This window comes from Uloborus diversus, chromosome 4 (genome assembly GCF_026930045.1).
Source record: "Uloborus diversus isolate 005 chromosome 4, Udiv.v.3.1, whole genome shotgun sequence".
Lineage (NCBI taxonomy): Eukaryota > Metazoa > Arthropoda > Arachnida > Araneae > Uloboridae > Uloborus > Uloborus diversus.
Window position 1 is genome coordinate 49515508 of NC_072734.1, and position 26092 is coordinate 49541599.

Here is a 26092-nt window from a genome sequence, read left to right on the forward strand (position 1 = left end):
GGTACTAGAAAGTAGTATGGGTATACGGGAAAGTAGGCTCATATAGTTCTAGACGGAACTTCTTGTTTAAAAGCAAACAAGGATGGTTAATTGTTTTCAGTTTATTACAGTGGTGCTCAGTCTACTAAGAGTCACATGCAGCCCGCGAAACTGATCCATGTGGCCTGTTATGTTCAATGTTACGAATCGAAAATTATGTTCTGGGATCTTCAAAACAGCTACTCATCTTCATTCGGTATAAAGAAGGATTGCTGGAAAACTTGAGACCAATTAGCCAGTAATTTATTTCTGAAATCCGATGGAAACCGTAGTAATTAGACTACCGTGTTCAACGATTCTTGGCATGTTATTTTCTTTCCTTTTGCTTCTGGGTCATTCCATGTCAAGTGATCCAAAATTTGGGAAATTTTTTCCCTCATCCTTTTGTATTTCTTTGAAATTTGGCTCATCGATTGTACCCTTCGAGGTAATCAAAAGTCCAAATTTTTAGATTTTTATCTCTATTATTTTTTTATTTATGACACTTTGATTTTTCGAAAAACCCTCTATTTTTCATGGATGTTTGAACATAAAATGGACGATAACTCAGCGCCAAATATAGATAGAAAGATTTGGTAAAAAGCGTTTTAAAGTACATTAGTTGCTGTTTAATTAGATATGCAACATGACTAATTTCAGAAAATTTTTAATTTTTGAAAAATGAAATTTAAATTTTAAATTTAAATTTCTCAGAAAAGGTACAATGAATTTTAAAAAAAAAATTCTCAAAATTTTGTGTGTATTTTATCTTTATTTGTGCAAAGTTTCAAGTTGGTATCTCAATGGGATCATATTTTTATGAATTTTTAAATAAAATTTGACTTATGAAATAATGACATTTTTCAGATTCTAACTAGTTAAATATGGGGTTTTCTTACTGGGGATGGTCTAGTAAGTATTAATTGATCATGATTATGCTTGAAATGAGCTAACATGAATTTGTAGATTGGTAAGCTCCCCCCCCCCCCACGATTTTTAATTTTTTTTCAAAACATTTCGAAAATTAAAATTAAATAAATAAAACAAAATAAATAGTAAACTTATTAAAAGTTGGTAAATAATCTTCTTTAAAGCAAGAAAAAGCCCCTCCCCTCAGCACCACCACTTTTTTTTTTTCAAAACTATTTTCAAAACGCAAAAAATAAATAAATTAATAAAATAAAACAAAATGAATAGAAAGCATATAAAAAGCTCGTAAATGTTCTTTAAAGCAATATGAAGTACATTCCCCCCCCCCCACCCACACATACGATTAACACTATAATAGTATCACGCCTCACCTGACGCTTTTTTTTTTCGGACCAAGTGTTTCATTTTCAATCCGAACTTCACAAATTTACTTGATTAATTCACTATCTGATAAGGAAAGTTATGATTCATTTCATCCCCTACCCCTGCGCCAACTTTCAATTTTAGAGGGAGGAAAGAAATAGTTTGCCCCAAGATCATAGCAAAATAGGAGTGTTTCCCCCCCCCATTTTATTTCATTCTTTTCACACTAAACTAAAAATCAATCTAAATATCAGATCATATGTCTGTCCGCATAAAACTAAACGTCTTTCCACACATTTAGAGTGCAGCTGACTTTTTTCTTTGCTTTAATGCTAGCTTTCTTTTAATTTCAGTTGTAAAAGAGAGCATATATGTATCTCCGCATAAAACTGTCTTTCTACAACATTTGGAGTGCGGCGGTCTTCTTTTCTTTAATGCTAGTTTTCTTTTTAGTTTCAGTTGTAAAGGAGAGCAATGCAGCAAGATCTATTTATGCATATATTAAAAGCAGTTATAGATCTAACAAATTTTGCTAGTTTGAGCATAACCTTCCATGTTGTTAAGCTTCATTCCAGATTACTCTTCCCCCTCCCTATCGTCCCACTTTTCGAAAGAAAAAAAAAAGCTGCAAATGAGTGGTTCTATTTGTCTGTTAAAGTTTTTCTGACTTTTAGTTTTTATGACCCCCCCCCCCCCCCATTTATAAGCCTTAGTCACTGCTGATGTTTAGCAGCGTGCATCCCAGTTTGTTATGATTATAACTCTTACGTGCGAGCTTTTTTTTTCTTTTTAAATACAGTTTTGAAAAAAAAAAAAAAGATAAAAAGTGGTTGTGTGGCATGGGAGGGGGGGGGGGGGGGGGGGTACCAATCTACAAATTCATGTCAGCTCATTTCAAGCATGTCATGATCAATTACTACTTACTAGACCATCCTTAGTAAGAGAACCCTATATTTAACTAGTTAGAATCTGAAAAATGTCATTATTTCATAAGTCAAATTTTATTTAAAAATGCATAAAAATATGATCCCACTGAGATTCCAACTTGAAACTTTGCACAAATGAAGATAAAATACACACAAATTTTTGAGATTTTTTTAAAAAAAATTCCTTATACCTTTTCTGAGAAATTTAAATTTAAAATTTAAATTTCATTTTTTAAAAATTAAAAATTTTCTGAAATTAGTCATGTTGCATATCCAATTAAACAGCAACTAATGTACTTTAAAATGCTTTTTACCAAATCTTTCTATCTATATTTGGTGCTGAGTTATCGTCCATTTTATGTTCAAACATCCATGAAAAAAAGAGGGTTTTTCGAAAAATCAAAGTGTCATAAATAAAAAAATAATAGAGATAAAAATCTAAAAATTTGGACTTTTGATTACCTCAAAGGGTACAATTGATGAGCCGAATTTCAAAGAAATACAAAAAGGTGAGGGAAAAAACTTTGGATCACTTGATATGGAATGACCCTTCTGTCTCAGGTTATCGAGAAAAAAATATGTACAGGGTATATTCAGTATATTACCGCCCATTAGGCAAGGGTGTTTGAAAGGTCCTTAACACATTTCTTGGCTTGTTATTTTCTTTCCTTTTGCTTCTGTCTCAGGTTATCGAGAAAAAAATATGTACAGGGTGTTTGAAAGGTCCTTAACACATTTCTTGACTTGTTATTTTCTTTCCTTTTGCTTCTATTTCAGGTTATCGAGAAAAAAATATGTACAGTGTGTTTGAAAGATCCTTAACACATTTCTTGGCTTGTTATTTTCTTTCCTTTTGCTTCTATCTCAGGTTATCGAGAAAAAAATATATACAGGGTGTTTGAAAGATCCTTAACACATTTCTTGGCTTGTTATTTTCTTCCCTTTTGCTTCTATCTCAGGTTATCGAGAAAAAAATATGTACAGGACGTTTGAAAGGTCCTTAACACATTTTAAATATTCATAGAAAAACAACAAATTATCTGATGAATATATAGTTTTGCGCCATAATTTTTCACTGGTTCAATAATGTTTTATGACATTGTAAAAAGGAGGGAAAACGAAAAAAGTGTTATTATACGCAATCGCTATATTGCCACATTGAGAAGAACAAACGGCATGTAAAGTGAATCTAATCATTTTATTTTTAACAGAAAGCAATATCTTTCATTACATGAAATACACCGCCAGCTCAGTCAATTCCAGCCGAGGACTGCAGTTTCGTGCTTATTAGCACTCATCAGCCCGGCATAGGATTAACCGAGCTGGAGGTGGAAAACCTCTTAAGGAAGCCAAGAGTGCCAAACAAACTGGTAGCTAATATAGAATTAGCACAGACCAGAGGAGTGACCGAAACAATGGTTCGGTTCAACTCGAATATTACAGGCAAGGCAGGTATATTCAGTAAGTTACCGCCCTATAGCCAGGGCTAAGGCAGAAATACATGAAATAACCGCCAGCTCAGTCAATTCCAGCCGAGGTCTGCAGTTTCGTGCTTTGCCTTGCCTGCAATATTCGAGTTGAACCGAACCATTATTTCGGTCACTCGTCTGGTCTATGCTAATTCTACATTAGCTACCAGTTTGTTTGGCACTCTTGGCTTCCTTAAGAGGTTTTCCACCTCCAGCTCGGTTAATCCTATGTCGGGCTGATGAGTGCTAATAAGCATGAAACTGCAGTCCTCGGCTGGAATTGACTGAGCTGGCGGTGTTTTTCATGTATTTCTGCCTTAGCCCTGGCTATAGGGCGGTAACTTACTGAAAATACCTTTCATTACTAGAGCTCAATGTATACACCGTTTGTGGACATTTGACGAACTTATGTACCGTTTACATGTGGTTCGAACAACATACAGTGCGCACATTGAACACTAGTAATGAAAGGTATTGCTTTCTATTTAATAGAAAGATTAAACACTTCACATAAGATTTGTTTTTCTTACTGTGACGGTTGCATATTGTTACAATTTTTTCTGTTTCCTTTTTTGCGATGACATAAAAAATTCTTGAACTTGTGAAGTATAATAGCGCAAACAATATATTGATACGACAGTTTGTTTGCTTTTCTATGAATTTTTAAAAATGTCTCAAGGACTTTTCGGACATCTGTACATTTAAATTGTCTCAGTGTTTTGGGCTGCGAGATTCATCTTAATTTGAAATGCAGCCCTCAGGTAAAAAGGAGTTGGACACCACTGGTCTTTTACGATTGATGTTCAGAGTTTAGTTACTCGTTAAAAATTTGTACCACAAAAGTTGGTTCGTGTTTTCTCCTAGAACGTATCTACATAAACCTATTAAATACCTTTATACACGTGAACAATGAATCAAACCTGAATTTCCCTTTAAAAAGCATAGGTTATGTTTTCAAGAACATCAACGCGCTTTTTTTTTCCCCCTCCATGAAGATGAAATATTGCTTTCCACAAAATGGGTGAAAGTGAAGGCATTCATGACCCATAAAAAAAATGAAAGCAAGTGGTTCTCCCAACCTGAAAACGGGCGACATCTGGGTCACGGAATATTCGAATGTTGTGAAGCTGGTACCACTGTGTTGGGAAATTTCGGAAAGTGAAAGCTGTCGTCTGCAAGTTTCTTTTTGACAAGACCCGCATCTTCTGCTGCATCTTAGTAAAAATAAACAAGAGGTGTGACGATGCGGGTGGGTGTTTGCAACTATAAAGAAGTTGGCACGCATTGACTGTACAGGTGGTGCAGTGGTGGCGGTCATATCCACCGGAAGGGGAGGGGATGGGGGTGGAGAGTTCCCTGCCTTTTGGAGGGCAGGTAGTTTTGTGATATGATACTTATAACACACAAAGGTGTGGTACGAATACTGAAGTAAATGTACAATCACAATGTATAGTAGAATGAATGAAAATGCAAATTGTATGAAGAGACATAATGTACGAAGTCCGTCAGAAAAATGTTTGCACATTTGAAGGATCGAAAAGTTTTTTCCTACGCCTCTTTTTATCATTTAAATTAGGGATGCGACGATAAGCAAATTGGCCGATTACCCATTAATCGACTGTTAATAATCGGCCGATTAATCGACCAAGTCGATTAACGATCATAATGATTATTTTTAAAACTATCAATTTCTCAAAGTAATTTTTTCCTTTCCGAGTTCAACTTCAGAAATAGTCGATAATGTCAAATGAATATCAACCGTGTTGATTATTTTTTAATACGTCATTCAGTTATGCACTGTTTTTGAATTACGTATGTGTTTTTTTTTAACTCAGTAAACTTCGTACTACATGGTATACATTGAAGCACCGTTTATACGTTTTTGAAGGGACTATATGAAAAAAGCGTACAAACGAAAAAACGTATAATAGGTATAGGTTAATGTGTATTAGACTTTGCAGGGACCAATTTTAAAAAACGTATAATTGATAAAAACGTATAAAAGAGAAACGTATAAACGGTGCTTCACTGTATTTATGTTTGTAGATCATTACATTTATTTATTGTTAGTAAATGTATACATGATACTTTCTTGTTGGAGGTATGCTGAAAAAAAAAAAATTGACAGAACATTTTTTCCACCGATTAATCGGCAAAATTTGGCCGATTATAAATAAACGGCAAAGTAGTCGATAATGGCTTATTAATTGGTAAAACCGATCGATCGCTGCATCCCCACTTTAATTTCTGATCACACATGTTGTATAATCTTTAGTTTAGCACATGGTTACTTTAAATGATCATACTGATGACTATTTCACACTACAGAACGACGAGCGGTCGCCGCAACTACGTCGGCCAATGTTTCAGTGAAGATTACTGCACATACCTCTATAATCTTCTGGCTAAGTATGTTGGTCTAGCCGTCAACTGTTAACGTTTTTAACATTTAAAGTAATCACATGCTAAACTGAAGGTTGCAGCACATGTGTGATCAGTATTTAAGCATAAAATAAACGCATAAGTAATACTTTTCGTTCCTTAAAGTGTGCATACATTTTTCTGACGAGTACTGAATTAGATGAACAGTGCGAAGCTTTCGCGATAGAAAATTGAATAATAGTTAAAATAGTCAGTGATTTGTTAAGACAGTCAGTGTGTCGTTAAATAATAATTATATGCGCCATAAAATATTAAACGCATCACATCGATATTGATTCGACTTCGATATTTCTCGAGATATTTTAGAAACGGGTGCCATTTTCATCTCGTGACTGGTCGAAAACGACAGAGGAAGAAGCTCGACAGGCTTGAGAATTGCTTTGTATGTTTCTCGCAACTCCTTTGACTTGTAACTTATTTTTATTTCCATAGGTTCGGCATTCATGGGAGACCTGTTGTCGACATTGCCGTCTAGATTCCAGTGCGTTGGAGCGAGGAACAATTTTACGAATTTCTTGCTCTTTTCCCGCGTTCATCCCGACACCCCTCGACCCCTGAGGCCCGGGAACCGAGAGTTGCTTTACAAATCGGATTTCGATCCTGACATTCCAACGAAGATTATTCTGCACGGCTTTGTTGACAATTTGCATATTAGTGATTGGATGCAAGTAAGTTTGATCAAGCTTCGAATATGAACGGATTTGGGGTCTTATTTTAGAAAAAAAGAAAAAAAAAACTGTAGCAGTCTGCTTTGGATTGACGGCATTTCTCCTCACTCAAACGGTCTCCACATAGAAATCTTGATATCGGAGATGGTTTGAGGGAGGAGTTAGGATGTCAATCCGAAGCGGAATACAATCGATTTTTTCCGAAAAAAAAAGTATTGAAAAGTACTGTTATGAACGGTTAGAAATACTTGAATCAAAGTTTTGATCAAGTATCAGTTTCACAAATTTTCAATTTTAAAAGTCATTTTTTCAGTTATTTAACACATGGACGAGATAATTAAGATAGGCAATAAAACGAATTATAGTGTGTGGCTCTGGAAACTTAATGCTTGATTTTGTTCGAATTCATGCTTGGATCGAAAGATGAAGTTTTTATGTCAGCACGATGCCAATAATCACTATCGCAACTCAAACTGACTTTCCTTAACCCTGTTTTAACAAATACTAGTTATTTTGCCTTAGCAACTCGGAAGTTAACTTATTAAAGCCAGGCTATAAAAGTGTCATTTGTTTGGGTTTCCCATTGCAAAAATGATCAAAATAAGTTGTAGAGTTGAGATATTGAAAGACGGAAGTGAAAAAGTAAATTAGTGAAAGAATATGAAATCTAACTTTTTATAAGGACCCTAAGTCGCCTAACGTATACAGTGAAACCTGTGTAAGTAGACCACTTGCGGTGCAGTACTTTGGTGGTCGACTTAGACAGGTGGTCAACTTATAAAGGGGGTAATGATTTTTTTTTTCATTTCTTGCACCATGTATTCATTTTTTGACTAATTGACACTTACTATCTCCATTCAACTCACTTTCATTGTTTAACATTACTTTGAAACAATAATTTGAAATGTTATTCAAATATTTTTAGAGGTTATTTTCTCAGAATGACGTATAATGTGTCATGTAAATTTAAAATTTCAGTAAATTGATTACAAAAAAAAATCATTGTTTATAAAAAGTTATTTGATATTAATAGTTCCTAAAAATTCATATGTAATCAAAAATAACAAATTTTTCGCTTTTTGTTTTCTCATATACATTTAATACATTTATAACCATGATGATCTACTTTTCAACAAAAATAACTCCTCATTGAAGTTTGGCGCACTTATTAGACACTAGTTTTGGAAATTCCATATGTGTCAGCTAATTTTCTCTGGGTTTCTCCCTTTTCAATTAATTTTAATACTTCATACTTTTTATCAATCTCAAGTTCAACTAACTTTCTTTTTGAAGCCATTTTATTTAAAACTATAACACAAAGAGAAACAAGGTGATGAACTCTCCTAGTTCAATATGGCAGTTGAAAATGAAAATGTACCATTTCTTTATCTCTTGCACCAGAAATACTGCAATGCAAGTAACTTTTACTCTAGCACAACTCCAGTGTTGCCACAAAATATTGCAACTAGAAATAAATACTTTGTACTTTTCTACTGACACATGTTTTCATTGAACAGAGAGTACAAAAGGTAATCTCAAATGGAACAACAAAAGAAAAACAAGTTTGGAGAATAAAAGGGTTCTCAGTAGTTTTCCAATGTGGTTAAACTTATAAGGAGGTTTACTTATGTTGCTCTTTTATTTAGTTGGTAAAATGCTAGTCTGGCACCAAAAATATTCCTGGAAAGCTATAAAAAAAATAATAAAATAATTTGCTAAATTAAGTTTTAAAAAATAAACCAAGTGATCAACTTACAAAGGGTTTTTTACAATACTCCAAACCAAATTTGGGGTACATTAGTGGTCAAGATAGACAGGTGGTCAAGATAGAAAGATAGAATTCCGTTCCTGACAAAAGCGGTCAACATAAACAGGTGGTCAACTTACAAAGGTGGTCAACTTTACAGGTTTTACTGTATTTAGGGGAATAATTTCCATTGAAAAATAATTCCAACACAGAAAGTTTGACATTAGTGTGACAAATATTCACCGATATATGAAACGCACCGTTTGTAACTTACACACCACTTTACACTCGCAGTCAATAACACCTTTTGGGAGGAAATACAGCGGTTAACAAGGGTTTAGCATTTTCTGTGTGCATAGAGTGTGTTTTTCAAATTGCATGAGCTTTGCTTTTTACGCGCCATCCCATAAGATTTGCACGTATTTTTAAATAGCAATGAGGAATATAAATACAGCACTTTTATTATACTTGACCCGATTGTCACGGAAAAATCTGAGGCTTGCTTTTGCTTATATCACAGCAACTAGACCACTCAGAGACTTCGGGATTTCGCTAAATGATTTGTTTAATCTTAAGGTGCAACTTAACGCTAAAAAATTCAATTCTAAATTAAAATTATTATTTCGGTTGGGATGGAAAACGCCAAATTTCATGTAATTTCCCCATCAAATGTTTAAATATAAAACCCATTGTTACAAATTTTGTTGCCTTGCAACAGTAACATTAATAGTTATCATAATAAAAATTTTGAATCAAGGCTTCTCTGGAGCAAGCATGAAATTTATCCACAATCATTGCTTCTTAGGATTTTTATCCTCATCTATGCCAATAATCGAAAACGGAGCTAAATAAAGACACATATTAGGGCCTTTATCACGAGTGACTTGTATGTCGTGAAATATGAATTAGTTTTGCAAACCTTTAATATTTAAATAGTTATAATTAAATTACATGCAAACAAATCCTAAGAGGAGCAAGGATTAATTTTTATTGCCAAATGCTTAAAGTTTTAGACACGTATTAAGTTTTTTTTTTCTTTTAGTATGAAACATTTATATGAAGAAAAAGAGGTGAAATTTCGTGATGGTAACGTTATTCTGTTTCTGAAATACATTTACACTAAAAAGAATGAAATAACATAATTTTTTAAAGAAATGCTTAGCACTTTTCATAATGCACTCAAAAGGACGAAATAACTTTTCTGTGTTAGAAAGGAAAATATTTAAGTATTCCTGTAGTTTTCAACTATTCCAAGAAAATGATTCGACAAATGAGGAAAAGTGCGGCTTAAGTCATTTCAAACCAAAATTTCCCAGAAAAATATGCATGTTTCAAACGCTTAAATTTATGACAGAAAGTTAGATGTGATAAAAAAATTCTCTAACCAGACTTCAGCAGCACTTTTCCTCGTTTTTGGAGTCTTTTTTCTAGTAATAATTGAAAACTGTAGGAATACTGAAATATTGTCCTTTCTGACCCAGAAAAGTTATTTTGTCCTTTTGAGTGAATTATGAAAAGTTCTTAGCATTTTTTAGCAATAAAGACTATAAATATACTTATTTTTTTTTTTGCTTCGGCAATCTGTCATTCTTCTGAAAGGGCGATAATGTCCAATCTCATCTTTCTTTACGTGGTCCCATAAAACTTTGAATTCTAATATTGCTTTCAGTTTTGGTCGGAAGAAGTTTCAAATTTCTTGTGTTGAACATATTTTTCAATGGAGATTTTTTTCTCTAAACATAAGATAGAGGACCCAGAATCCATATATAATGTTTAAATTCGGTATTTTTCACAAATTTCCCTTTTTGCTTCCAACTTTCAATATCTTAACTCTGCACCTTATTTTGACCATTTTTGACATTGGAAGTATCTACCTAGGACTAACGGTTGCAAAAATGGAGGTCTTGCAGGTTAAACGATGACACAATGTACTATTCTGCCGCGTGCAGGTAAACGGTAGTATCTGCAGAAATGAGTTTTCCAGATATTTGAAGAAATGCGTGTTGGGTTCAATACTAACGGTATTAAAATGTTGTAATTAGACTTTTTTAGCGCCTTCTTTTCAGTGAAAACCAAATAAGCAAGCTAGTACAATAAAACTAACGTACAATAGATGACAAGAATGCAAAAAAATTAAACCATGCAAAAAATATTGAAGGCAAGGCCTTGCCTTCAATATTTGAGTTGAATCGAACCATTGTGTCAGTCACTCATCTGGTCAGTGCTAATTCTGTATTAGCTACCAATTTGTTTGGCACTCTAGGTTTCCTTAAGAGGTTTTCCACCTCCAGCTCAGTCACTCCTATGCCGGGTTGATGAGTGCTAATAAGCACGAAACTGCAGTAATCGGCTGGAATTGACTGAGCTGGCGGTATATTTCATGTATTTCTGCCTTAGCCCTCGCTATTGGGCGGTAACTTACTGAAAATACTTCATTCATTTAGTCATTTATTCACTTGCTTTTGAATTCATTCACAAACTTATTCACTGATTCATTTAATTACTCATTATTTGTTTTAGTCCTTTGTGTTTTCATTTATTCATTACATTTACTTATTTTATTAGAAAATTTTTTAAATAAGCTAATATGAAATATTTCATTTAACAAAAAGTTTAGATATCGCTTTGTCTCAAGTATGGAGCAAAGTGATATGCTCGTATCTTTAAATAAAAATGAAAAAATACTTTAAAAAAATAAAAGATTTCAATACAAGTTCTGTTATAAGGCAAATTACTCCCTCTTTATGTGTTGAAACTTTTAAAATAAATTTCCAATTTGTTTGCTTTGACAATGCACGTGACCTTAGCATCACTTTCTCTCTTTGCCTCAAATTCTCATGCTGTTTTTCTCTTAAAAATATGGTTGTTTTAAAAATCACCCATATTTCACCAGAAAATGAAGACAGCTCTCTTGACTGAAGGGGACTACAATGTCATAATGGTGGACTGGAGTTGCGGAAACGAGTTTCCGTATTACCAAGCTGTGCAGAAATCGAAGACCGTTGCAGAGCAATTGAAAAAGCTGATGATTTTCCTGCAGGTGAGATTATGCTTCATGAAATATTCACATAATTAATTGCATTTCCATGAGAACATATTATTGCAACGACCACGTTGGGTGTTGTTTATACAGTCGGACCTCCATATATCGAAGTAGCAAATTGCCGGAAAAAAATTCGATGTACAGAAATTTTGATATAATAGAAACTATCTAATGTCCTAAAAATCTCCTAAAGCATTAAAATTAAAGCTAATTTTCTTGTATGAAACCCAATTTCTAATTTATACGAGCATCGGATTAGATGAAAGTTAATAATTAAAAAAATAACAGAAATTACATTTTTGCGCCTTCATGCATCTTCATTCTTTTGGCAATTCAACTTGATCCGCAACATTAGGGGATTTTCATTTTAACACTGTAATCGGGAGAAAAGTAAAAAATCTATCTACTTAATAGAATGATTTTTACTGCAGCTAAAAAGACTAGGAATGATAATCCACAGACAAAAGGGATAACTTGAAACAGATTTTAAAATGTTGCTGGCTACAACTAATATTTGAAATAAACTTGAGGGGATTTAAGAACTCCAGAAAGAAACAACGACCTATCTGCACACCCCCTCAACCCCAGATTCCTTATGCGTTTCGTACCTTTGAGCAACCTTTAGTGAACATTATTTTCTCCCCTAACCTTCACCTTTCAAGAGATAAATAGTCTAAAGTGGATAAAAAAAATCTATGAATGTCCCGAAAAATAATTCGATATATGGAGATTTTTTCGATATATAGAAACAATTTTTCTATGTAATGAACATAGAAATTTGTTGGGATTTCGATATATAGCAAATTTCGACATGTGGAAGTTAGATATATGGAGGTTCGACTGTATATAAGATCCAAGATTTATTTTGAAGTAGACTTAGTTTCTCAGTATGGACATAGTATATCGTCGTTACACAGTCGTATCCTTATCGTTGTATCAAAGATAAAATTCACTACTTTTCTTTTGAGTTTTGACGTCTTGAACTCAAGTTATGTTTTTCGCAATCCGGAATTAAGGTAGAAAACTACTCTTCTCTTCGAAAAAAAAAGAACGAGAAACATTTTGAAATGTAACTCAAAAATTTAAATTAAAAAATCATAATAGTGAATTAAAGTTCTACATTTTTTGGCATGTTCTGTAAAATCATTCACAAAAACTGAAAATTTCGTAATTTTATGTTGAGTAAAAAAAAAAAGACCCCCCCCCCCCAGCATTTAAAAACTCGACACTCTCTTTAAATGTATGAACCAATTCGCCAACTTAAAAAAGTTATTAGGTAACAGAGTGATGTGAAAGCTTTGAGCAATCATGGGCTACTCTTCTATTTCTTCTATAAATGCAGACATTCTCAGTAATTTCTATAAATATTATGCAATTTGTTAATTTTATTTTAAACTTTTCGCAGGACGCTACTGGAACGAACCCCGCTCAATTTCATCTCATTGGCCACAGCTTGGGAAGCCACATCTCTGCCCTCGTTGGTCACGGGATACCGAATTTGGGAAGGATTTCCGGTAAAACAGTTTCCCTCTCATCGTGGTTTCGGATCTATGTATACACTCACTGTTTTTTTTTTGATATCCGCTAGTTCATGTCTACCCAAGCGATGTGACCCGTTGATTGAAGTTAATTTTGTTGATGCTGATTACCACGCGCGTCATAAAAGTCAATGGCTCGGTTGTTTTGATTTTATCGTCGTTTGATTCGAAAATAAGTTTCTTAGAAATCGGTAAAGCATTTAATGTAATTTAAAGGGATTTAAATGAAGATTTCTTTTTCGCAGAATTTAAGATTATTTTATTATATTTTACATTGAAAAATTTCTGAAAATTTCACCTTTTACATATTTATTATACAAATAAACTTTGGTTCCAATGCAGTTTATTATTAAATTAATTTAAACTAATGTAGTTATTAAAAGTAAAAGTTGGACGTCTTTTCATCCATAATCTCACTTCTTTTGCATTGGTAAAGTTGTTCCTTTCAACTTCGAAACAAGTTTTTGCAGTTTCTTGCAAATTTATGCTTTATTCACATTGTTTTATTTTCTTTCAATTTTCAGCACAAAAGTATTTATTGAATTCTTCATGTAGTTTTTATTTATTTTAAGAAATAGGAGGGAAAAACAGTTGAAAAAAAAAAATCAAACTTTTTTCCAAATACGTTATCGTAAATTGCACAATAAAGAAAAACGTTAATTCCATTCTTTAAGAAACTTTAACACTAGAAGAAGATTCCTACAGCCAGGTAATCTTTCAGCGAGGCCGCACTATCCGCAAGAGTTCCATGTTTGCCGGTATGGCAAGTGTCTGCAAGTACGCTATAATTTTAGTTACTAATGTGAAGGTAACATCAACTTAAATGAGAAGATATCTGCCTACAGTTCGATTATGATTATTCTGGACCGATGAGACTAAAACAATCGCGAAACTGCCGTCTCTTGCTGTCTTAAGAAAGCTGAACGTATGTAGTAATACGTCTTGACTTGTGGACTTGCCGTTTATAACTTTAATGCTACTTCTAAACAAAAATTTGAAAGTGAACTCGATATTATCAACAAATTGTAATTGCCGTTACACTGCTGTCAGCAGGGTCATAAAGTTATGGGACCTATTTGAGTACTTGAAGTAGAAATGACCGAATTCATTTGCGAGTACCATTTCAACTTGATGGAATGAAAGAAGCTATCGAAAAGGCGACTGTTAGATGCATTTAAGGAAAATAATTTAAATTTAATTTTAATAAACGTAGCTCACACATCGAGAGATGAATTAGTTACATAGAATAGTATCATTGTTAAATACTTACTTACAATTTCTTCTGTTTGATATAAATATTTTTCTTCTTTTGAGAGAATATTATAGGATTTTTTTATAAAATACAATCGAACCTCTATATATCGAAGTAACAAAAAATAGGAAACAAATTTGATTTTTAGAAATATTTGATACATAGAAGCGTTTTTCTTTATGTCATAATTATACCTAAAACATTAAATTAATGGGAATATTTTATAGAGAATTCGATGTCTAATTTATATGTGAATTACATTATATGAAATTTCATAATTAAATAAAGATTATTAAGGAAAAATAAGTACTGGAAACATTAGGGGGAAAAACGACAGTCGAATCAGTAGTTAAATTCACCACGGTTGTATTCGTGGGGGAAAAAAGTTCAGAAACATTTTCTGCGAACTGCAGTCCAGAACACAGTTTCAAACCTGATTTCTGTTTTCGATGACTAAGGAAATAGAAAATGTTTACATACTTTCAATGACACAAAGCAAAATTGAGTAACTATCAGTCAAAACGAAATAGTAAATGAATGTTTTACGGAACAAGACGTTATGAAATTTGAAAACGACTTACATAAATGTATCAATTCCAGAACGAACCAAACACTTGTTGCCCATCCCTCAATCCCAGTTGACTTGTGGGTTTTGTCGTGGCCCTAACTGAGCCATTTCTACTTGACCTTAATTTTTGTGAAGCAAATGATCTAATGTAGAATTGAATCTCCCAATATTCTTGAAAACAATTTCAATACATCGATTTTTTTCAATTAGAGAAACAGTTTTTCTATGTAATGAACTTGTAAATTTGGTTGTAAGTTCGAAACACAGAAAACTTTGAGATATGTAGGTTCGACAGTATTCTTACTTTTCTGTCATTCTTGCATCAAAAAATTTTGACATATTTTATAAATAACATTACTTTCACTTAAATTTCATCGATTTTTTTCTTCTTCCAGAAATGCAACTCAGTTGAGTTTTTGGTAGAAAATCACCAATGATTTTCATTTCAAATGCTTATCATGAATAGGTAAAGCAAAAAAAAAAAAAAAAAAAGGTTACCTGGTTAATTGCTACATCTTAGTTATAGAAAACAAATTAGTTTTCTCTTGCACATTAAACGCCCACACGAAGAAATAAAAATTTATTGTCTGAAACCAGTTTTGGAGGAAATGAATTGCTGGGCTTGAATGTACGCCCTGCAGAGTTTTCCCTTTATCTCATCATGCTGGGAAGATATACATTCATAAAAAAAAGTTCTCCCAGTCATCAATTTACAAATGTGAAGTGAAAGCTTAAGTGATGCTTGGCTGAAGCAAATATGCAGCGTAATATAAGGCATCCCAGTGTCCTTGGCCAGGGATCATAGAACTAGGAACCTTGACAGGGAGATGTGTTTGTCATATCAATTGACTTATTCAGTGTAATGGAACTCTCAAGGGTGTTTCGATTTTGATATTTGCCATTATGAACTCACTGGTTTGAATCCGTTTGTAACATTTAAGACTGAAAGGATATCTGCTCTGAGTGGTATTTTTTGGCGAATTTTATACAATGATTTTTGCAGAATATACTCTTTACTTAATTTCAATCGAAAGAAGTACGGGAGCTCTTCGTTTATAGCAGGGGTTCCCAAACTTTTCCGATTACCGGCACCCTTTTAAGAAGTAGCACTTTCTCACGGTACCCCAATGTATTTTCTCTACAGGGTGTTCCGTTTTAACCTGCAAGACCTTTATTTTCGTAACTGTTAGTCCTAGATGTATACTTCCAATTGCAAAAATGTTCAAAATCAGATACAGAGTTAAGATACTGACAGTTTGAAGTAAAAATAAAAGTGTAAAAAAAATACAAAATTTAACTTTTTATACGGGCCTTAGGTCCCCTAACTAATATTTAGAGAAACAATCTCCATTGAAAACTATTACTGACACAAAAAAAACTTGACATTTGTGCGACCAAAACTCAAAGAGATATTCGAATTCGAAGTTTAAAGGGACCATACAGAAGATGACATTGGACTTTGGAACTTTTATCGTCCTTTCAGAAGAATGACAGGTAGTCAAAGTAAGAAAAACAAAGTATTTTTCATTGCTATTCAAAAATAATTGCAAATGTTATGCCATGATACTTAAAAACACACTACAAAACTTCGAACAATTTGAAAAACCACTCTGTGCACACATATAATTTTAAACACTTGTTAACCGCTATATTTTTCTCCGAAAGGTGTTATTAACGGAGAGTGAAAAGGGGTGTAAGTCACAAAACGCAGCGTTTCATATCTCTAGGAATATTGTTCCCAGAGATCAAATTTTTTGTGTTGGAATTGTTTTTCAATGGAGATTATTTCCCTAAATGTAAGTTGGGGGACCTGGGGCCCGTATAAAAATTACTAACGCTATTATTTTGTTGTCCATCACAGGTTAAAACGGAAAATATTAATAAAATGAAAGGTTAAAAAACTAAATCCAGACTACGACAAAAAAACACTAAAAGGTAGGAAACAAAATAGGTGCTGTTTGATATCATCGTGCTATTGAGTAAAATCAGTAATTTTATAGGTTAGCCATTCCTATTTATTTAGTTCTATTGAAATCCTCTGTCACTTTCACATTAATAACTTTATAATTCTATTCAAATGCCGTTAAAATGTGCGTTCTTCGTGCGTTCTCAACTACAGTTTTTTGTTTTTAATCAACGCACGACTACGGCATCTGAATTGAATTAAAAAGTTATTAATGTGAAAGTGACAGAGGATTTCAATAGAACTAAATAAATAGGAATAGGTAACCTATCAAATTACTGGTTTTACTCGATAGCACGATGATATCAAACAGCACCTATCTTGTTTCTTACCTTTTAGTGTTTTTTTTTTGCCGTAGTCGGGTTTTAGTTTTTTTTTTATGACAATGCTGAAAGAAGAAGAAGAAAAAAAAAAACTTCCAGTGTTTATAGGGGAACTGTACCGTAACAATAAAAAAAATAAACACGATGTGAAGCTGTTAATCATTTTATTAGACAGAAAGCAAGCCCTTTCAGTATAAGAGTTGAGTTAGTGTGTGCCCGTTTGCTGCTCAAACCACATCTAAACGGTAACCAAGTTCATCCCTTATTCTAGCCAGCATGAGCTGCGGACACAATTAAGCCTTCATTTTCAGATTAGCAGTGCTACACAATTTGCCACAAATGAGCCCTCCACCAAAAAAAAAAAAAAAAAAAAAAATCCTGAACCTGTGAAGTATTATGGTGCAAACCGAAAATTTCTAAATGTAAGCCTATCTGTGTATAAAATAAGAGTGTGATTGCTCTTCAAACATTTGGAAAAAATTCAAAATCCGTGTTTAATTCAGAACCAAAATTAAAAAGAATAGAAAAACTCATTCAAGAGTTAATTTTGGTTTTAAAAGCAGTTGTGCAAAACAATAGAGTTTTAGAAAGATCATGCAGGATTTTTCATAAATATAAAAAGGTACATAGTAGCAAAAAAAAAAAGTCGTGGAAGGAGTTAAAAGCCTGCGACTATATTGAGTCTCTTTTGATTTCAGTATAATATAATTAATTTTTGTTTACAAGATATAAAAATATTTCAAGGTAACATTTTTGTTGGTAACATTTCGTCATATTACAATGTGGAGTTATGATGCCTCCAATGTTGTTTTCCCCGCGCCCCCGGAAATCAAAATTAGGCTCTGGAAAGTTGAATTATTCTTTGAATTAAAAGAAAAATATAGGTGGGGCAAACCTAACCTGGAAGCATTTTGAAGGCTACGCATATCCTAATCACAGCACTAGGGGGCTCCACCGTCTGCTCGCTTCGCTCGCCAAACCACGTTCGTCACTTGCCGTGGCTCATTGCCGCCTACGTTGGGTGACAATGATTTTAGTTCTTTTCAACGTGTCAAGACATCCCTGGATGTTTTCAAGATATCCTCAGGGAGTCTCAATCTTCTTGACTGTTCAAAAGCGATATTTTTTAAAGATGTTCAAAAAATACATAGACATAAATGATGATCTGAATCAAGGATTTCCCAATGAAAATGCATTTCAAATATTTTAGCTCTGGATCCAGCAGGACCAAGATTCTACGACGCGCCACTAGAAGAAAGATTAGATGCCACCGATGCACAATTTGTCGACGTAATCCATACCGATGCTGGACTTGGTCTACTGGAAGGTGAGTTTTTTTATTTTTAAAATATAGAGAGAGGTTATTCATGGTAAATGAAGTTGGTAATTTGGCATTGAAGCAATATGTATTAACTGTTCTTTTTTTCATGGACATCAATCCAGGATATGTTCGAATGAGCCATCCTATTTGTTTAATAGTGATCGTTAACCAGGTTATTGAAATTAAGTTAGTTTACTATATTATATAGTAACTCCATAATCACCTTTGTGAAATACCAAAAATAAGAGGACAGAAAACTAATATTTTTCCTGAAAGCAAATGGAATTTTAAAACTGATTAGTGATTGCTTTTGGTTTTCACAATAATTTTGATCTCACAAAAACACTTTATTCGATTATTTTCAGTTTTTCATAATGTTACCGTCTTTTTACTTTCTTTTCTATCCAAAATATAAAGCAAAGTACTAGATTTGGGCTTAAAGGGGGAAAAAAAAAGCTGATTTGCGTTAAGGCGTAACGAACCTTTGCGTGTCTATGTATGTTGACGATTTTTTGTGGCCTCTCTAACACAGAACGTAGGTCATTAAAAAAAAAGAAAAAACCTTGGAGCACATGTTTCCAAATCTTTAATTTTTCCACTTGCATCCCTTTGCTTGTCATTGCCTCAAATTTGGTATTTCCAGTCTTTTGTAAATTTTAATGAAATGAATAATATTCTTCTTAGTTATAAAACAATTTTTGTTGCTTTGTTTTCTTCGTGGTCAGACAGCTTTATTAATAATTAAAAAAAAAAAAAAACTTTCGAATTCATCATATCAAAAATATTTTATCAGTTTTTATGATCTAAACTTGGTCATATTGGTTTCTGAGAGGCTCATATTTTATTTAAAAAATTCAATTGACTTCGTTAGAACTCTAAAGAATGTAATGAACCTTGCTTTTGATAAAAGATAGCTCGAATTTTTTAGTGAATTTTACGCTCTCAAATAAAATAAGTGCTTTAACTGGGTTTGGCTTTTACTCGAAAAACATTCATTCCACCGCTTAAAATATCATGTATTACATAAGGTATTCCAGATAATCAAAAAACTCGTGTCTACAATTTATTATTTCTGAATTTATTTGTGTTGATTTTCTGTTTTGTCCTTCAAAGTGTGTTTTATTTTAATTAACTTACGCACAGTAGAGCCTCGTTTATCCGGTTCCCGTTTATCCGGATCGAGTTTGAAGAATTTTAGAAAGTTTAACATTCATACAAATGATAGTTTTAAGTGATGATAGCTGAACTATTAGAACACCAAACATTTGCTTTTTAGCCTACTTTCCCAGTAAAAATCAGAAAAAGAAAAAAAAGCATGAAAGAAGGCTTAATGCATCTTAAAAATATCGCGAAAAACAAACAAACAAACAAAAAAAAAAGTCAAAAGTAAATAAAATAATTAAATAAATATCGAAAAATTAAAAATTGGAAAGTAGGGTATTGAGGTCGGGAAAAAATGTCTGTCGGTTTGTCGGTCTCCTCCTAATAACTTTTGAGTGAATAGTCCGATTCGAACGAACTTTTTTTTTTGTTCAAAAGATATCGGCGAGGACACCTCATTCCCACATTTCAATTTTTTAATTGAACTATTTTTCGTTCAGTTTTGAACAGTTCAAAAAAACTTCAAGGCAAATAAATCCCACACTTAGAGGCGAATCTACTTCAAGCAAACTTTGTTCGAAAAAGCTGTTGATGAAGAACCATGTATAGAAAATATCTTTTTGATTTGAACAATTTTCCGTTTAATTTAGAACTGTTCAAATAATTTAATATTAGCGCCTACGGGGAAACTGAAAGTCAGTATAGATTTCGAACTTAAAGACGGATTTGCTTCAAAAAGTTTTGTTGGAAATAGCGCTTGATGACTATCTCCCGACTCCGACAATTTCAAGGACGTCGACTCCGGCTCCTCTACACGAAAATTTGTCAGAATCCGATTCCCGGACTCAGACATTGGCTCCATAGTTTTGGCAAAACTTTAGACACCGAAGAAAAATGCCGGACTCCGAGTCTTAGAAATTTAAACTCTACAACTTCGACTCCTTTATCCCGAAATAAGTCCCGACTCCGACACCGCAAACATTGGCAGAGAGACTTTAAAGGAAAACGACCGATTTCGACTCCCAGTCGTTGAGCTCGACCTTCGACTCCCGACTCTGACTCCTTAATCCAAAAATGAAATTGACTCCGCAGTAATGCAGGTCTTTTCTTGTTGATATGATTTATTTTTATTTTCACAACCTAAAGTTTTAATTTATGTATTCAGTTTTTGGTGGAGAAATGCGTAGTCCTTTTATGTTTTAACTTAAAGATAAGCGCTGACGACTTTTGTTTGTGATAATGAAAATTATTTCTTAAGTTGACATTCTATTGATTTTAATTTATTTTTGAAAGTACATTTTTATTTTTCTAAATTACTTTTTGGCAATAGGGGAAAAACAAATGATTTTTTTAAAAATTCATTCTTTTAATCAGCTTTTTTAAATTCTTTTTGAAAGCGATTAAAGATTTGTTTAAATGGAAAATAATATATTAGCTGCTTTATTTAAAAGGTGCTACTACTTTATTTGTCCGTTTATTTATTTTTTACACATATATTTCTTTACATGACCGGAGCATATTTTATTTCCAATAAATTTAAAATGCTAAAAAGTTTTGTTTGAAATAATTTGCGATTTTATTAATTTTGAGAATGGGGTTATTTCCTTCAGTCAAAAGTATACTTTTAGTCACAGAAATTGATGGAATAAGAAAAAAAAAAAAACATGGACCCAGAAAATACTTTCATTTTCCCAACAGTTATTTTTTAATGAATTTTTGAAAATGTTCAATTTTTGAAACAAGTCATGGTCTTGATGACGTCACAAATGATGCACTTTGCCGCATCTTTCTACCGCGATTCCACGTTATGATAATCAAGAAGCGAATTAAAATTGCGCTCTACGCTTGCTGTCAACTATATCGTTGCCAAAACACCTGAGTAAAGATGCGAATTAAATATTTTGCTCTGTGAATGGCAACACAGAATGACATTTCATCATTTGTAATGTCATCGGACAGAAGCATAAACATTGAAAACGCGCCAAATTTAAGTAATTTTTTAAAAATATTAAACTTAAACAAATTATTTAAAAAATGGTCAGATCCTATGTTTTTAAGCATGCTCTTTCAGAAAAAAAAACACTTTTAAAATTTTGGAAACGACCCCATTTTGATCAGATGCTAGAAAGTCGATATTGGTAGACGGGAAAGTAGGCTCGTTCAGTTCTGGCCGGAACTTTTTGTTATTTTGATTAAATATACAACTCCTACAGGGGTCACGCAATAGATTATTGCAATCTAACAAGCATCATGGCGTACAGTCCGTCCCCACTGCAGCTGAACTACATATAAATGATAAAGTTTTTGATTGAGTAGTATAACTGATACTGTGTAGAATTTGCGAAACAATTCTATTTAATTTTGTTACACAGCATTGTTTTTTACTGATAAAAAAGGCACTTCTACTTAATTAAGGATTCGTTTTCCTTATTTTCCATACAACCCGGATTAATCGAATTTTCGTTTATCCGAATTGCTTCGGTCACAGTTAAATGAGGTTCTACTGTGCATAATAAACATTTTCTTTTCAGGTTTGGGAATGCGATCGCAGTTAGGTCACGTGGACTTCTATCCTAATGGTGGCACGAACCAGCCTGGATGCCACAATTCTCCACTTTCAATCCTTCCTAGAATAGGACTTCAGAGAGGTTAGTTAGACTCGTTATCATATGAGGTTTTTATTGCAGATTTTGAGCACTAAAAAGATGAAATATGATTGCGTGCTTTTTTTTTTTTTTTTGCTATTTAATTCCTTAATATGCAAGGTTAAAAAGGAGAAAAAAAGGTTCGTTTATTATCTTGCATTTAAACACTACATAAACTTTAACACAGTAAGAGCAAGGCCATTTGGAAGAGGACAAGGCAGCTGAATGTTAAAATACCTCTGGAAACATATTGTTTATACATCCCTGAGCAGGTAAAGAGTAGCATCTGCAGAAGTAAGTTTTCGAAATATACTGAAGAAACGAGTTTTGGGATATAATTCTAACAATAGAGAAATGTCGGAATTAGACCTTTTACAAAAAAGGAAGTATTGTATTCGCGAAAAAATTTTCACTCAAAAATCGACCTTAACTTCCATTTTACTCACCCCCAATGAATATTGAGTTTTGTTTCCGACTCGACCACACGTGGTAAGTGCCTAAGAACGTATAGACACCTGAGGAATCCATTTTGACGATCTCCGAGTTAATTACAACGAGTTTTTTCGTGACGTTCGTATGTGCGTATATGTGTCGCATAACTCAAGAACGGTATGTCCTAGAAAGCTGAAATTTTGTACGTAGACTCCTAGTCTACTACTGGGGGTCTAGTTGTGCACCTCCCTTTTTGGCTGCATTCGAATGTTTCAAAGGGGGTGTTTCACACCTTTTTGAGGGGAAATCATTGTTAATTTCGATGCAAACTCAAATGGTGTTAGAATTTGGCGGACAGTTGGCGATATATCGCCAGTCTTTTGGTCGCCAAGTTTTGTCGCCAATTTGGTGACTAATTTGGCGGTTTTTTTTATCTGGTTTCAAATTGGCCACTGTTGGTGATATTTAGAGAGTTAACTATTGAATAACATTAAATTGGTGTAAAAGGAAGTCATGTGATGCACACATCAGCTCGTTTTTAAAGAGGAAGCCAAATAAGCAAGCTTGTACGATAACGCTAACGTACAATAGATGCCAAAATACGAGAAAATGAAAAGTGAGAAATTTGCAGTCGCCCACGACAGTATAAGCTTTCTTTATGCTTCAAAAGCTGTTTGATCTTATTTAATTTAAGGCTTATGTCGTACATGAATGTTCTTGTAAGAAAATGATGGTAATGATAGATGTAAAAACGAGGGATGTAGGATGGGTGGATTGAGGTTTGACTGTATCAAGCTTTTGAGGGAAAATTTAATGGTTTGTTACAGTAAAATTATTTTTTCCTGATCATCCATGTTTTCGCTATTCAGTTCGACTTCATTCTGATGTGTTGAAAGAAGTTTTTTAAAACTTGATATGGTCATTAGTAGATTCAAATGCATGTTCTGTGTACTTCTCCTCTCCAACAGATATTAATTTGAGTAGGATCATGGTAACGTAAAATCGAATTTCTTCACTTTTCCTTCCAGTAGTTTATATTACTTCACATGTGATCATTTTTGGTCCTTTGACAACTATATCGACAGTTCGTTCGAGTAAAATTGTTTTTACAACATCAATCCCCTGTCTCGGCGACATCGGTTCAATTTTATTTGCTATTTTTAAAGAAGTTTTTGAAAATTTGATATACAAAATTTCGATTCAAAATATACATTTTCTGCATTTGTTTTAGTTTCCAGATATTGACTTAAAGGGGATTAAGGAGCTTTGTAGCATATAAAATACATGTTCTGTGTTTTCCCTGTATCCTCCAGATATTAATTTTGCAGGATCGTCGTGTACTTTTATTGTGAAATAAAATTTCGATGACGTCTTCTAGTTGACAGACAATACCCATGGGTTTGTTTTGATCCAGTAATTGCATTACCAACATCTTTTTTTTTTTTTTTTGCGCGAAATCGTTGGCTTTTATAATCGATGTCTTTTTGAGACTCAGTTGTTTCTAAAAAAAAAAAAAGGTTTCAAAAATTTTATCTTGAAGGAATACACAGAATGCTCATTTTATGCAACTCTCCAGATTTTCCCTTAAAAGGGAACATGGAGCTTTGTAGCTTCAAATAAACTTTCTATGAAAGTCTTTTATCCACCGGACATTGATTTGAGGGCCTTGTATTTCCTTGACTTTCTCGTTAATTTTATCATTATAATGCACGGGGCGACTGTGCCCAGTTTAAGCCAAGGAATTCTGTACCAGCCGTTTCTGCCATCCTCTATTAATAGCTTAACTCTTCCAGTTCTTACAGCATCCATTCAGAGCAGCTTTGGTCTTCTGGATCTACTAGTAATATATGGTTTGGCGATAAAAAAAACTCTCTTTGAATGTCGCTATTATCAAGGCAAAAAACGTGGTCTAACCAATTTAGACAGCTAATCTTAATTGTGTGAAAAACATCTGGGTACTTAAATAAATTGCACGGTTCATTACTTTGCACAGCGTGAGATACATTTTCTATCCATTTCTTTTAGCCGCTAGGTATTACCTCACATGTGACCATTTTCGATCCATCGACTACTATATAGACAGTATTCGTACGAGAATCGAAGCCAGATCTGCTGACGGACCAGTGTGCATGCCGGTTGGTGTCGTCTGCAGAGATTGGGAGACCTATGCTCAAGGAAGATGCGCGGACTGTTCGCATGCGGGAGACTGCATTCCCATGGGCTACAACAGTGATCTGTTCCTACACCGAGACCTGCCCACGAAAAAGGAATACTTTGTCAAGACGTCGGAAGAGGAACCTTTCTGCTGTAAGTAGAGAAATTTTTCGTTTCGTTGTTACTGGTTTGTAGAATATTGATTTTATTTAAACTACGAAAGAAGCTTCTGTAAGTATAGAAGGTTTTTATTTCGTTGAACATTCTGATTTGTAGATTATTGATATTATTTTAATTACCAAAAAAGAGTTTCTTTTGCAAGTATAGAAGATTTTCGGTACCTTGACTATTTCTTGTTTGTAAGTTACCGATTTCATTTAAATTACCAATAAAAGTTTCGTCTGCAAGCATAGATTTCGTTTTTTTTGACTATTCCTGGTTGTAAATTACGAATTTTATTTGAGGGTACCAATAAAGTTGGCCAATTTGCATTCTTTTTGAATTTTTTCTGTTGACTAACGCTTTTATAACATAACATAGAAGAGATTTGACCCAATTTTCGGTTTTTTGGTTTCCCATTTTTTTGCTTTGCAGAATAGTTAGAACGAAGTTAAAAATATACATAAATAGTCTGCATTTTTGCACATTATTATCGCTAAAAATAATAGCATAATTCCAAGTATAAATGATACAAAAAATTATTTTCATCAAGTCTGCAAATGGGTCAAGTGTCCCTAGAGCTAGGGAGATTTGACCCAACACAAGGGGGACATGACGCCCCTCATGAATGTAAGAAGAATCATAGATATTGAAATCGAAAACGCAGGTTTGATGGTGTTTTTTGTTTAAATAAGTGATACTTGAAGAGGAATATACAAAATTTTTTCTCTTTAGATGAAGTGTTACAGATAGTTTAAATTAATATTACTCCATATCAGCAGGAAAATTCAAAGATACTGAACTCAAAATGCAAGCTTGATAGTGTTTTTATAAATAAGTGATACTTGAAGCGAATATACAAAATGTTCACTCTTTATGTGAAGTGTTACGAATTTTTTTTATTATTTTCATTAAACTTACTCCATATAAGCAGGAGAGCAGAAGTCGAATTCAAAACTTTATCAAATCAGACTCAAGCAATATTTCAGTTATTTTACTAAGTAACAACTCATTGAGTTCAAAGATTATT

At 33.4% G+C, this 26092-nt stretch overlaps 1 protein-coding gene across 1 annotated transcript in view; it reads left to right on the plus strand.

Annotated features, from left to right (window-relative positions):
• LOC129220557 (uncharacterized) overlaps window positions 1-26092 on the plus strand; it is a 103221-nt gene that overhangs the window by 12914 nt on the left and 64215 nt on the right. The window contains exons 2-7 of the mRNA XM_054854988.1: window positions 6581-6816; window positions 11457-11603; window positions 13012-13120; window positions 18461-18577; window positions 22204-22320; window positions 24775-25056. Coding sequence (XP_054710963.1) covers window positions 6581-6816; window positions 11457-11603; window positions 13012-13120; window positions 18461-18577; window positions 22204-22320; window positions 24775-25056 — 1008 coding nt within the window. The remainder of the gene's footprint in view (window positions 1-6580; window positions 6817-11456; window positions 11604-13011; window positions 13121-18460; window positions 18578-22203; window positions 22321-24774; window positions 25057-26092) is intronic.